The sequence below is a fragment of the Gekko japonicus genome, unplaced genomic scaffold, assembly GCF_001447785.1.
Source record: "Gekko japonicus isolate JY-2015 unplaced genomic scaffold, Gekko_japonicus_V1.1 scaffold1317, whole genome shotgun sequence".
NCBI lineage: Eukaryota > Metazoa > Chordata > Lepidosauria > Squamata > Gekkonidae > Gekko > Gekko japonicus.
The window spans coordinates 63,186-76,771 of record NW_015174313.1 but is presented as its reverse complement, the minus strand read 5'-3'; the positions used below and the strand labels follow the sequence as shown (position 1 = coordinate 76,771).

The 13,586-nt window shown below is 45.8% G+C and overlaps 1 protein-coding gene across 1 annotated transcript in view; it reads left to right on the top strand.

The window, feature by feature from the left end:
• The window catches only part of BMP6 (bone morphogenetic protein 6), a 53,630-nt gene that overhangs the window by 6,771 nt on the left and 33,273 nt on the right, over window positions 1-13,586 (top strand). The window contains exon 3 of the mRNA XM_015424147.1: window positions 1,199-1,391. Within this exon, the coding sequence (XP_015279633.1) occupies window positions 1,199-1,391 (193 nt within the window). The remainder of the gene's footprint in view (window positions 1-1,198; window positions 1,392-13,586) is intronic.

Here is a 13,586-nt window from a genome sequence, read left to right as displayed (position 1 = left end):
TTGCCAGATGTTGGCATCTGATCGCATTGGTATAATCCGCCCTCAATCTGTCCGTTCCGCCGGGCAAATCCTCCCATGTGACCGGGTCCAGAGAAACACTGGTCTGAAAGTTTGTTTCTAGGGGATATAATGTGATGGGTTGATAGAGCTTTTAAGGCTGGTGTGTGTGTGTGTGTGTGTGAAGGGACTGCAATATTTAAGCAAAACCTAAGTGAATGGTAGGTGTTAATGCTTTCAAGAAAACTTCTTTGCATTGTTGTATTTGTGCATTTTGTGATATGGTACATGCACTCTGGATCAATCCAGTATTTTACTGAAAATTATAATGTGGAATACTCCTCTTCTGTAGAAGTTTAATGACATAGCTTTCAAAGGATTCAGTGGTGTTAAAAGCTTCCTTAAAAAAAAAAGAAAAAGACATCACTCTCATTAATGCTATCCCACATCTCTGAATGTGTGGCAATATTTTGATGGATCTAGGCTAGGGATGCCAGCCTCCAGGTGAGACCTGAGGACCCCCCAGAATTACAGCTAATCTCCAAACTACCGAGATCAGTTCCCCCGGAGGAAATAGCTCCTTTGAAGGGTCAACTCTGGCCCATTCCGCATGTGTACTTTCCCTTGGATATACAATTGCATTCCAATGTTTCTAATTTTTTGCTCCGCAAGTCATGTTCTCCATGTCGGGTCAATGTCGGAGTTTCGTTGTTTTGGGTTTTTTTTTCCCCCAGAGCACTTATAGGGCGATTTTCGCCCAGGGTGATATGTAATTTTTAGTAGCCAGCAGTGGGGAATCTCCCCCCCCCCACATTGTTTTGCTGTATATATCACTCTTATTTGTGTTTACTGCAGTGGACTTTCATCGATGTGTTACTCAAAATGGCGCAGGATAACACATGATCAGTAGCCATCTTGTATCCGTCTTCTTTAAAAAAACAAGTGACTGTTCTCAATTTAGTGCTAGTGCACAGTATTGCTAGTGTTGACCGTGCCACTTAAAAAAGGGGGAAGGTGATCTGATGGCAGCGATGACAACATCACTGGAATCTGATACTTATTTAAAATGTTTGTGGTGCCGAACGTATTCTGGGGCACTTTTTGTAATCATTTTGATTTGCGTTTTTTGAAATATACAGTGGGGGGGAATATGGGAACACTCCACTGAATTGGTTTTTCTTTTTTGTCCTTTTAAAAACAGTTGAATATGACAAGGACTTCGCACCTTATCAGCGACACCACAAGGAGTTCAAATTTAATTTGTCTCAGATTCCTGAAGGAGAGACAGTCACTGCTGCTGAGTTCCGAATCTATAAAGACTGTGTCTTTGGAGGCTTTAAAAATCAGACTTTTCTGATTACCATCTATCAAGTCTTACAAGAACATCAGAACAGGTATATGCCATTTCTTGATGAAATTGTGACACTGAGCGATGGGGGAGACTGGATGTGTGCATGAGGAGAAAAATGTAAAGTGATCAAGGATATGCTTATATAATTGAGTGTAATTTGGTCTGACTATTTGTTTGTTGCTTATAAATGTTATATGTTTTTAATCACAGTAGCTCAGGGCTGGCCAGTTGAAAATGTAAAGCTCCCCGGCCACCGGTGGGGAGTCGGGGTATGATTGCCAGCTCCAGACTGGGAGCTCCTGCAGATATGGGGGTGGAGCCTGGGGAGGACAGGGACCTCAGTGGGGTGCAATGCCATGGACTCCAACCTCCAAAGCAGCCATTTTCAATAGGAGATCTGATCTCTGTAGTGAGGAGATGAGGTGTAATTCTGGGGGATCCCCAGGTCCCACCTGGAGTCTGGCATCCCTACTAAAGCCTGCCTCATTCTTGACTAAAATCCAGGCCACACCACTTTTTATTTATGTATAAATTGGATGTATAAATTGCTCAGTATCTGAGGCTCTGTGTGATGAACAACGATAATAAAACATATAACCAAACAATACCAATAACTTAAAAGCTGATTAAAATAATTTCATAGTGAACAATATTCAGATGGAGTTAGTATATACAATTTCAACTTGCGTCCCGGTCTCTTAGGAAGATAGGTGGGAGCGGAGGGGGGGAGTAGGAGGAAGCCCATTGCTGTCCTCAACCAAAGGCCCAGTGGAACACCTCTGCCTTGCAGGCCCTGCAGAACTTCATCAGGTCCCCATGGTGCTCCTGTCAGGACTCACGTCGCTGCATTCTGGATCAGCTGGAGCTTCCAGATCAGTCTCAAGGGCAGGCCAGCGTCAAGCAAGTTACTGTAATCCAGTCTGGAGGTGGCCATTGCGTGGACTACTGTGGCTAGATCAGGGCGAGACAGGAAAGGGGCCAGCTGCCGTGCTTGGCACAAAAGGAGAAATGCCAGCTTGGCAATATTAATGGACCATCATAGATAAGGAGGCATTCAGAACCATGCCCAAACTTCTGACAGTCTGTGCTGGTGACAACGGCACGCTGTCAGAGGTGGGAAGTTGGCGCTCCAGCCCCAACACACACACACCCACCAACCACAGAACCTCCATCTTAGTCAGATTCAGCTAACTCTTCTTCAACCATCCCACCACAGCCTTTAGACTTTCGGCCAAATTTTGCGGGGCGGTGTCTGGGTATCCATCCATTAACAGATATAGCTGAGTGCAATTAGCATACCCAAACTTTGTACCGGCTGGGCAAGGGGGTGCATATAGATGCTAAACAACATCGGGGACAGGATAGCCTCTTGAGGAACCCCACATGTTAAGGAGTACCTAGTTGACACCCTCTCCCCTAGCTCTACCCTCTGTCCCCAACCAATGAAAAACCAGGTGAGCCACTTCAAGGCTGCCCCACGGATTCCCATGTCAGCAAGGCAGTGGGTTAGACGCTCATAGTCGACTGTGTCGAACGCTGCTGCGAGGTCAAGTAACAACAGCAGTGCTGACCTGCCTCGATCCAGCTGTCTGCGGAGATGGTTTGCAAGGGTGACCAGCACCGTCTCTGTTCCATGGCTGGGGCCAAAACCGCACCGGATTGGGTCCAGTGCCAATGTGTCATCCAGGAAACTCTGGAGCTGCTCGGCTACCACTCTCTCAATCACCTTTCCCAGAAACTACGAGTTTGAAACTGGGTGGTGATTGGAAGGATCCTTCACTGTGGTGAGGTTGTAACTCTCGTTCCACCTCTTCTCATATTGTGATTCTGATTCATCATCTAACAGATTGTTTTCAGAGTTTCCAGAACTGGGACCCACCTTTCACTGGCCTTGGGCATCTATGTATTTGTGGCACCCCTGTACTCGAGGACCTACCTCACTATATCCTCTTTTGCCCACTGTGTGACAAGAGTGTTGGACTAGATGGGCCATTGGCCTGATCCAGCATTGGCTTCTCTTATGTTCTTACTCCAGTCCAAGGGCTAAATTTTTAGCTGGTATTTTATCTGGTCTTAGTATAAACCCAGTTGAGGATCAAATCTCATTTTTGTTATCTGACACTGATGCATATCTTTCTTACAAAGTTTCATTACTGCTGCAAAGAAATGGGAAGGGGCATTATCTAGGTTATTGTATTAAATTAGTCATATTTTGCTACTGACTGTCGGTACTTCTGTATATTCTGATATTAGCCTACAGCTTGTTCATAATCTGTATTTTTCTTGCTGAGAGTTTTGTGACCTTGTAACGGCCAATGGCTAATTACAATAAACTGAACTGAACTGAACACTGGCCTTGGGGAGCCCACTAAGCGACAAGCATGTGACAGGAAGCATTTCCAGGACTGGCTGGGTCCCAGTTCTGGAAATGCTGAAGACAATCTTATTAGGTGAAGAATACAGTAGGAAAGTGCACATGAGGACTGGATAAAGTGAATGAATTCTGTGCGGTGGAGTGAATGAATATGGAGACGGGAAGCTGAAGCTGAGGGTGATGCAGTTTTGCAGGAGAGTGTGGGGATTTGTGAGACACCAAGAGCTTGTTGAAGAGATTAGTGGAGTGAGTTTGCTTGTTATGTGGGCGGAGGCGTCCAGAGTTTGTGCATGTGTGATGTATATTTTCCCAATCATATTCCATATGTGGAGTACATTTTAACGGGTGTCCTTTATGTGTTCAGCTGCTCTAGTGGATAACTTGGCTCCTCCTTTTGCAAACCCGTCTTCTTTGGCTGCCTGAGAAGACATAAAAAGCCCAGACCCTGTCATCTGATACTTGCACAAGATGTATCGGATTAAGCCCCTTTCTGTGTGGATGTTCCAAGCATCATTAAAACACTGTGTTGTTGGGTTTTTTTTTTTTAAAAAAAAATATTGTCTGGGATTAAACAGCTGTTGGCATTTTTAAGAAATGAGATTATTTGATTTAAAAATCCACAGAATGCAAGATATGTGTCAACAGCCGGGTTTTAAAAAATGTTTTGATCAGAGTAAATAACTCTGGTTGTGAAATTTCAGACGTGTGCTCCATTTTGGTCACATCACGGGTGCATTTTGTCCACCCTATATGTACTTCAGAGGGCACTAGGGTGGTGGAAAGTGACATTGAGTCACAGCTGATTTATGGCACCCCTGTAGGGTTTTCAAGGCAAGAGACGTTCAGAGAGTGTCTCTGTGTCGCGACTCTGGTATTCTTTGGAGGTCTCCCATCCAACTTCTAGCCGGGGCCATCCTTACTTAGCTTCCGAGACTGGGCTAGCCTGGGGGGGGGGGAATCTTGGGCCTGTGGAAACCCGTTGCCAGTCACTTTAATGGTGCCAGTATCTTTAGGTTCTTATTTCGGGGCCATGTGCTAGCAACTGTATCCAGGGAACTCATAAGATAAACACCTCCCCACATGTATAATGCTTCTTTCTACCTTGACTTCTCAGTGGATGCTTTGAGTAATTCATAGACAAATTTATTTAAACTAATTTTATCCTCGGATTATTGGTGTACTAGAAATAAGGCCCGTTGTGGAAATAAATACAACGGGAGCTAGAAAGAGGCTCTGGGAGAGTGCTCTGGCTTTGGGCAAACAGTGTCAGTCTGCTTTTAAAACATGAACCTGGGACCTGCACACCACCAGAATACAGCAGGTTCCATATGCAACTGACATTCCAACTGCCTTGCCGGGGGGGGGGAGTTTGAGGTGTGGAATGGAGTGAAGTCCAATCAGCTTCCATATGCAAAAGACCAGGTTGTCGCAGCAGTTGTGGTGTGGGCGGGACCCGGGCTTTGCCTTCTGATTGGTGGTGATATATGCTGAGGAGCAGTGCCATCAGCCATACACTAAGGGAGTGCATTTTAGAATTAGAACTTTGGCACCCACTATTCAATTTTATATAAGGAGAGATGATCCCCCCCCCCTTTTCTTTAATTTAAGATTAAAAACCTCTGCACAAGTGGCTGACATATTATTCCCCATTCTTGCTTATTTTGTGTTGATGATTCATTTGGAATATATTGTTTTCTTTTCCTATTGGGAACAGACTTTGAAAACCCAAGAGGAGAGAAGCACAGGTTTTTTTAAAAAAAATACAAGCCAGCAAAACTTTGTCAGGCACTGAGTTCCAGCAACTGCTTCATAGAAGCCAAAAGCGAACAGCTGCTTTTTACTTAAAAGGCGGTCTTGTCAGGCTTTTCTTTCAGATTAAAGATCTGGATAAAGATGTCAGGTCTCTTGACATTAGATGACATGGTTTGAAGTGATGATGACCCTATGGAGAACCTGCATTGTAGCCAAAGAAAGATTTGTTTTTTTTAATTTGGGGGTGGGATGCACATTTTTGTTTTCTTTTGTTTCCGGGTTAGGTTTTATGGAAGCTGACCTGGAGAAACCCAGCCTGTATTGTGTATAGTAGGGCTCTCAAAACTTCTTAGGCAAATGCCAGGAAATTTGGTGGGCGGTTCTGGGAGAAGGCGTAGTTTACGGAGCATGTGATGTAACTCCCAGGTGAATCCTAGGAATTTCCTCCAATCTCTTACAGCATGGTAAAGATCACTTACAGCACGGGCACAACTGTGGTTGGAACAGCTGCTATATCAAGTTCATGTGGGTAGATCTGCATGAAGGGTGTTGAATTATGGTCGTTTTGGGGATCCAGAAGAGAACTATCTGTGCCAGTAGTGTTTGACAAATGTTGCATAATTTGGAAATGGCCTTAGTTGGACTTCTAGTCAACTTTATTTAACCAGCTCATTCTTGTCTTATCTGCCTTTTGGGTGTTTTACTTTATTTTATTGTGCTGTGTTTTGCTAAATTTCCTATATTGGAAGTCTGGCAGACCCAGGGAGGTAGAGTGTAGATTCCATGGTTTGAATCTCACCTGAACTTCTCAACATCTCCCTGCCTGCTTCTTTAATCTTCTGGATAAATATGAGGAAAATTATTTTCTTTCTTTCCATTACATCTGAAGAAGAGAGCTCTGATTCTCAAAATATCATGGAGGAATTAATGTTGTTAGTGTTTAAGGTGGAATGGTGGAACTAATGTTGTTAGTCTTTAAGGAGCCTTTGGACTTTTGGGTTTTTTTTAATCCCACCTTAGATATCTGCCTAGGGTTGCCATCTCCTCGATGGGGGTGGGGTTTCCCGCACTTTTTGGGCCCCAATCCACTGCCGGCCAGCTGGCCATTGGGGGGAGCCCCACCCCTGAAGAGCCCCATTATGCCCAAAGTGCCTGGGGCAATGACGTCACCTGGAGTGCACGGGATTCGGCCCAAACACAGACCCCATGGCAACAAATGCGGAAACGATGCTTTGCCACGATTATTACTGTGGGGTGAAACCGGGGCAACTATTTGTGCAGGCTGTGGAAGGTCAGTAGTTCAGCAGTTCAAGACCCGGGTGCCGCAAGATGGAGTGAGTTCCTGTCTCTGGTCCCAGCTCCTGCCAACCTAGCAGTTCGAAAGCAAGAAATTGCAAGTAGATAAATAGGTACCACTTCGGTGGGAAGGGAACAGCGTTCCGTGCGCCTTGGTGTTTAGTCATGCCGGCCACATGACCATGGAAACGTCTTCGGACAGCGCTGGCTCTTCGGCTTTGAAACGGAGATGAGCACCGCAACCCTAGAGTCGGATTCGACTGGCTTTCGAGCAAGGGAAACCTTTACCTTTACCTTTAGAGAAGGCAAGTGCCAAGTCCTAAGTATTAGCAGGAGTGCCGCTAGCGCCACGGGAAGCCTGGCCAGAGGCCTATATAACTCCCACTCAGCATTGGGCTCTCATGGAAGCAACGAGTCATCTCCGTGCATGCCTCACATCCACTTTTGTCTGCTGTCCTTGGACCCACACTCTGGCTCGAATTCCTGGATTCCTAGGGTTGCCAAATGGGGCTGGGGGGCGGGGAATCCCCCGCTTTGACGGCCTGATTTTTGACGCGACAAAAATTGGGCCCGGGGGAAACCCCACCTCCGTGTGCGCGTCACTCGGATGTGACGTCGCACGCTGGGGGCGGGCCACAGCCATTTGAGGGGAAAACATCCGGGTGACGCACACGCAGTGCGTGTGCACGCTTTGCGCGCGCGCGCACCCCGGACGCCAGCCGGGAACCCCCCGCTCCTGGCCGAAAACAATTTGGCAACCCTATAGATTCATGACCCCTGCTTTGCATAACACCTCTTTCGGACTCACGATTTGGCTCCCGCTCTGACTCTCCTGGCAACGACCTCGGACTGGACTTGACTTTTGCCTCTCATCCCAAGCCCAGCCTGTGACAAGTTCCAAGCACAATGAAGTGGCTCATAAGGCAGATTAGGCCCAGAAAGAATGACTGGCCAAAAGATTACCCAAGGAACTTCATGGCAGAGGGGGGATTTGAACCTGGGTTCCACCAGTCTTAGTGTAATGCTCCAACTAGGGTTGCCAAGTCCCATCTTCACCCCCAGCGGGGGACTTTGGGGGGCGTTCCTGGAGGGGGCGGGGCATCCTGGCGTGATGACGTCACTTTCGGGATGTCCCCCGCCCACCCGATCTTCCAGCGGCGCCGGCTCCCTGCACTTAAAGGAGCCCCTTTAAGTGCACGGGGCCGGCGTTTCCCGCACGAGATCTCTGTGGAGATCGGGTGCGCGGGAAACGCCGGCTCCCTGCACTTAAAGGGGCCCCTTTAAGTGCACGGAGCCGGCATTTCCCCCCTGTGCCCCCAATCTCCACGGAGATCAGGTGCGTGGCCTGCAGCCACCCTTCTCCCTCCTCTCTCTCAAGAGAGAAGGGAGAGGGGTGGCTGCGGGTGTTGGGGCTTGGGGGCGGGGCTTCCCCCGGTGGCCAGCTGGCCGGTGGTGGGTATAAGCCCCCCAAAAGCGGGGGACCCCTGCCAAGCTGGGGGGGTTGGCAACCCTAGCTCCAACCACTACACCACACTGTATATTTTTAGCCTAATTTACTGCTCCGTATTGTGTTTCACTGCTTTTAGCTTTGGCAGTATTAACTTTTTTAGTAGAAATTGCATTCTATTGATAATATTGCAGACTGTTCCGAGCAGAGGGGTAGGACAGAAATCAGCTAAGTAATTCAAACAAGGAAATTGGGTGGATTAGAGGTCACTTGGTCTGTTGGGTATATTGAAGTGGGCTAATTGAATAGCTCTATGGAAGAATGAGAGCATGTGTACTAGCTATTGAGTTATTCTTGAGACAGGCTTCTACTTTTGTACGTGAAAGGCCCTTTTACCCAAGTGTGGTTGAATGGAACAAGAGAAAGACTGAATATATTTGAAGAACAAGATGCAGCATCGTTCAAAATGCAAATCAGATGGAAATATCAGAGGCACTTCTTCATTTAGACAAGATCTTGAAGGATATTTTGTAGTGCTACTATGTAAGGCAGTGCAAAACAGTCCTTGTGGAATTAAAACATTTTATGCTTACCGCAATTGATGTACACTTTACATGTTTTCAAGATTTAAACAGAATCTGATGGATAGCATGAATGGGGCTTTCCTCTCTGTTTTAAAAAAATCTTTTGGGGAAAGTGGTGGTAGTGGTTTTAAATCACATAACCATCGCAAGCCACATTTTATCATTACAAAAACCACTGGAGTTGTTAGCAAAACATAATTAAAAGATTAATGAAATTCTTAGAAGGTAGCTTAGGTTTCTGGCCAACTTAATATCCCTTTGAGGAAATTATACAGCTTTTCCCCAATTGTTTGCGGGAGATACAGCCTAGTAAAAGAAAATGATGGTAACATCTGACCTTTATTTCAAGTGGAACCATCTAATGCTGAAAACCACAACATTCTTCAGTCTCTTTCTTTGTGTGTTATTTATTCTCTGATTTAATAGTATTCCTTAAACCAGGGTGCAGGAATTTTTTTTTTTTTATAAAGGAAGTTTCACATGATTATATCACTTTTTGTCTTGGCAGCTGTTCTTGTGAATGGGTCCAAATAATGGCTTAGTTAACACTTGCCGGCTCCACCAATGTATTGAAGATGTTTCTGTGTCACAGTGGACTGTAAACTGAGACATGTATGGACTAAGGTTGTCAACTCAGACTTGGGAAATTCCTGGAGATTTGGGGCAGTGCCCAGGAATGGTGGAGTTTGGGAAGGAAGCTCCACTGGGATGTGATGCCATGAAGCCTGTGTTCCAAAGCTGCCATTTCCTCCAGAGGAACTAGATAAAACCAAATATACTATTAATAGTCCTACTGATAAAATACAGCGTGTCCCTTATCCAAAGACAGTTAATGCGTTCAAACGGAAAGTTCAATAGTTTGAAATCTGCTACGCTAATCAGGAGATGGGTATACAGCTTAAAATTAATACTTTGGTTTGTTTTGGGCTCTTTTTGTAGCAGGAACTCCTTTGCAGATTAGGCGACACACCCCTAATGTAGCCAATCGCCCAAGAGCTTACAGTAGCCCCTGTAAGAAGAGCTCTGTAAACTCTTGGAGGATAGGCTACATTAGGGGTGTGTCGCCTAATATGCAAAGGAGTTCCTGCTACAAAAAGTGCCCTGGCTAACAAAATGAATAGTATATTCTTCTTTTTAATCAACCTTGAAAACATACAGTTTGACACCAATATGAGCATTCTACAAGAATGTGAAAAAAGATCTGCTGTTTTGCTAGGGTTGCCATCCCCCCAATGGGGGTGGCCTCTGTCCCTTGATTTTGGGGGCCTCAATCCCCCACCAGCCAGCCCTGTCCCGCCCAACTTGTCCGGCATGGTGATATCACTCAGAGGTGATGTCATCGCATCGGGTACATCATGTGGGGGATGCTCTAGCATTTGGTCACCATAGAGTTTCCCCCCCAAATGCTACAGCGTCCCACCCGACATGCCCGGTGTGGTGATGTCACCTCCCGGAGCAAGACTGGATCGCCCCCCCTGCCAGCAGCCAGATAAGTCCCGGCAACCCTGTGTCTTGCAGAATGGTGGCTACAGGATCAATCACTGTCTCTACAACTAATAGTGTATTTGGCTTTACTGACCTAAAAGCATATATTTTTGACACCAAGATGAGCATCCTCTGTGAATTTTAAATATAGAAATAACCAAATCTGCCATCTTGGAAAATGGCTACTGCAAAAACCGTGTTTCCCCGAAAATAAGACACGGTCTTATATTTATTTTTGCTCAAGAAGACACACTAGGGCTTATACCACAAATGCATAGAAATCCTGCTAGGGCTTATTTTTGGGGTAGGTCTTATTTTCGGGGAAACAGGGAACATCCGATAATTGGAATCTCTAACCAAGAAAATTTTAAAGCAATAGTGTCCTGAAACACACACACGATAAATTCCTCTGTATATTTTTTTTGTGTGGGGGTCTGTGGTGGATCCAGGATGGTAACATTCTGGAAATGAAAGCACACTCAACCACATCTTCAGATCATTCGCTATAGCAGCCATAGGCAACTGCCCCGCCCTGCCTGGCACACCACTCTGTTTTACTTGGCACTCAGAGTCAGATCTCTGGCCAAGCAATCGAGGCACTGGCTGCAGTGCTGAGGCTCACAGTGCAAGAGAAGGCAGCAGGCATAGCTTATACCCATCATGGCCTCCCAGACCTGTACAGCCAGCAGATGAATCCAAGGCAAATCCCTAAGATGCTGGTAATGCCACTGGGGCTTGGCTTGCCCTAAATGTAGTCCTCCCTTCCCCCTCCCGCATTTTGTTTGCTGGCAGACCAACATCTTTTTTTTTAAAAGTACCCGAGGGTACACTTTTATTGTATTTTTTTCATTATATACTACAAACACACATACAAACAACACCCAACTACCCCCAATAACATATAACAAGAGACTTTTATCACTTCTTCTGCTTATTAAATCTCTAAATTCATTATCTATTTTACTAAGCTTATCTTTTTTTGTGTGTTCTCAAATTACTACATTTATCTATCAGTTGCGTTTACATTATACCAATCATAGAATCTCTTCCAAGTTTTTTGAAAAGTTCATTCTGTGCCGGCTCTCATCTCAGCAGCATCCAGTTTGTGGACTGGTGCCCCACTGGTTTCAAGGTTGGTATCAACTACCAGCCCCCCACAGTGGTCCCTGGGGGCGACCTGGCCAAAGTTCACCATGCCGTCTGCATGCTGAGCAACACCACAGCCATTGCTGAGGCCTGGGCTCGCCTGGACCACAAGTTTGACCTGATGTATGCCAAGCTTGCCTTTGTCCACTGGTACGTAGGGGAGGGGATGGAGGAAGGGGAGTTCTCAGAAGCTCGGGAGGACATGGCTGCCCTAGAGAAGGATTATGAAAAGGTTGGGGCAGACAGTGCTGATGGGAAGATGAGGGAGAAGAATAATACGTTTTCTGCCTTTTGTTTCTGCCTCTCTCAACTACTTGTTATTGTCAATTGTGTCAATGCTCATTAAAAGCTGTAAAAATGTGACCTTGGGTCAGTCACAAGCTCTGGCACAGCTGTCCTTGAAAAAGAGCAGTTTGTGTCAGAGTTCTCTCAGCCCCACCCACCTCACAGGGTGTCTGTTGTGGGGAGGGGAAGGGAAAGGAGTTTGTAAGCCGCTCTGAGACTCCAAGTGAAGGGCAGGGTATAAATCCAATCTCTTCTTCTTCTCCTTCTCCTTCTTCTTCTTCTTCTTCAAGTGTCAGTTTGTCATTTTCCGCCGTTTTGAATAGTTTGTTCACATACTCTTGTTTAGTTGGTATTTCCATTATTTTCCAATATTTGGCATGTACTATCCTCGCATCTGTCGACATATGAATTATCAAATACCTATCTGCTTTATCAAAGTCTTTTGGAAATATATTCAATAACAGTATCTCTGGATGCCAACATACCAGTATCTCTGCATACCAACATCTTCACTGATAAATGTAGCTTTTAGGGGGGGGGGCATTTGCCTACAGTGCATCTCTTACTGAAATATGGCAAATACTGGGTGTGATACGCTTTCCCCCATCTCTTGAGGTTTAAATAGAAATGAGATCTTTATGTCCCCGCTTGAAAGATAATGTTGAATTCATGGTATATTGGGACACGGCAGCTAAATGTTAGATCTCTTTGAAAACAAGTCCCTTCATTTAGAAGGAGCCCTTGAAAAACAGTGGAAAAAAATAGATGGATTTTTATTTTGAAAACTGGTTGTTATACATATGCACACTGCCTGGAAACTTTCTCTCTTTAACCCAGATAGGTGTCAGGTCAGGAGTGCAGGGATGAAGTTTTGTGGCTGATCAAAGATATCAGCCCTTTGCCCAAGGGTGGGTGATTATTTTGCAGATGTAAATATTCTGTTAACTCAGACCTCAGAAAGCTCCTACGCTGTCCAAACAACTCATCTATTAAAAACCACGAGTCCGGGACATGAGAAGGCCATCAAAGGGAGATGCAGTATGGTAATGTTGAATGTTTATTTTGCTTGCTGCACACTGGAACTGTTTGGTAAAGGTGGCCTACTGCTTGTGCGTGCCTACCTTTGGAATGACAATATGAGAAAATAAGTGGGGACCCACAAAGGCTTGCGGGGGTAACTCTTTGCCCACCCCCCCGCTGTTTCCTGTTTCCATTCTCTGGCAGCCCCCACAGCCTCTCCCCTTTTAATGCTTCCCTCTCCCCGTGCCTCCCAACAGCCAACCTACCTTTATTTGCCTCCCCCACCCCCACCTCCCTTCAGCTCTGCACTGCAGCCTGTGCCTAGGAAAACTATGCCCCAGATTTGTGCTGCTGGCTCCTGAGGCAGGTCCACTTATATGGTAGCAGGGCTATTTTGGGGCAGGAACACACAGGAACGGAGTTCCGGCTGGCTCCCACGTTGGCCACACCCAGCAGGAACTCATTAGCATAAAAGGCCACACCCAACGGCAGAAACTCATTAGGATTGGCTACATTAGGGGTGTGTGTCCTAACATGCAAAGGAGTTCCTGCTACAAAAAAAAGCCCTGGGTTTTGACAATAAACAAAGTAAATAGAATAAGAAGCAAAAGGTGGGTGTGGCTGGATGACCACGCTTCTGGTAACATGGGGTGTGGCCTAATATGCTAGTGTGATGTGCTATCAGGGTGTGGCCCAATATACTAATGAGTTTCTGCTGTTGGGTGTGGCCTATTATGCTAATGAGTTTCTGCTGGGCTTTTTCTACAAAAAAAGCCCTGTATGGTAGTGAACCCTCAAAGGCCTGTAGGGGAGCACATCACTTTCTCCTGTATCCCCCTCCCGGCACTC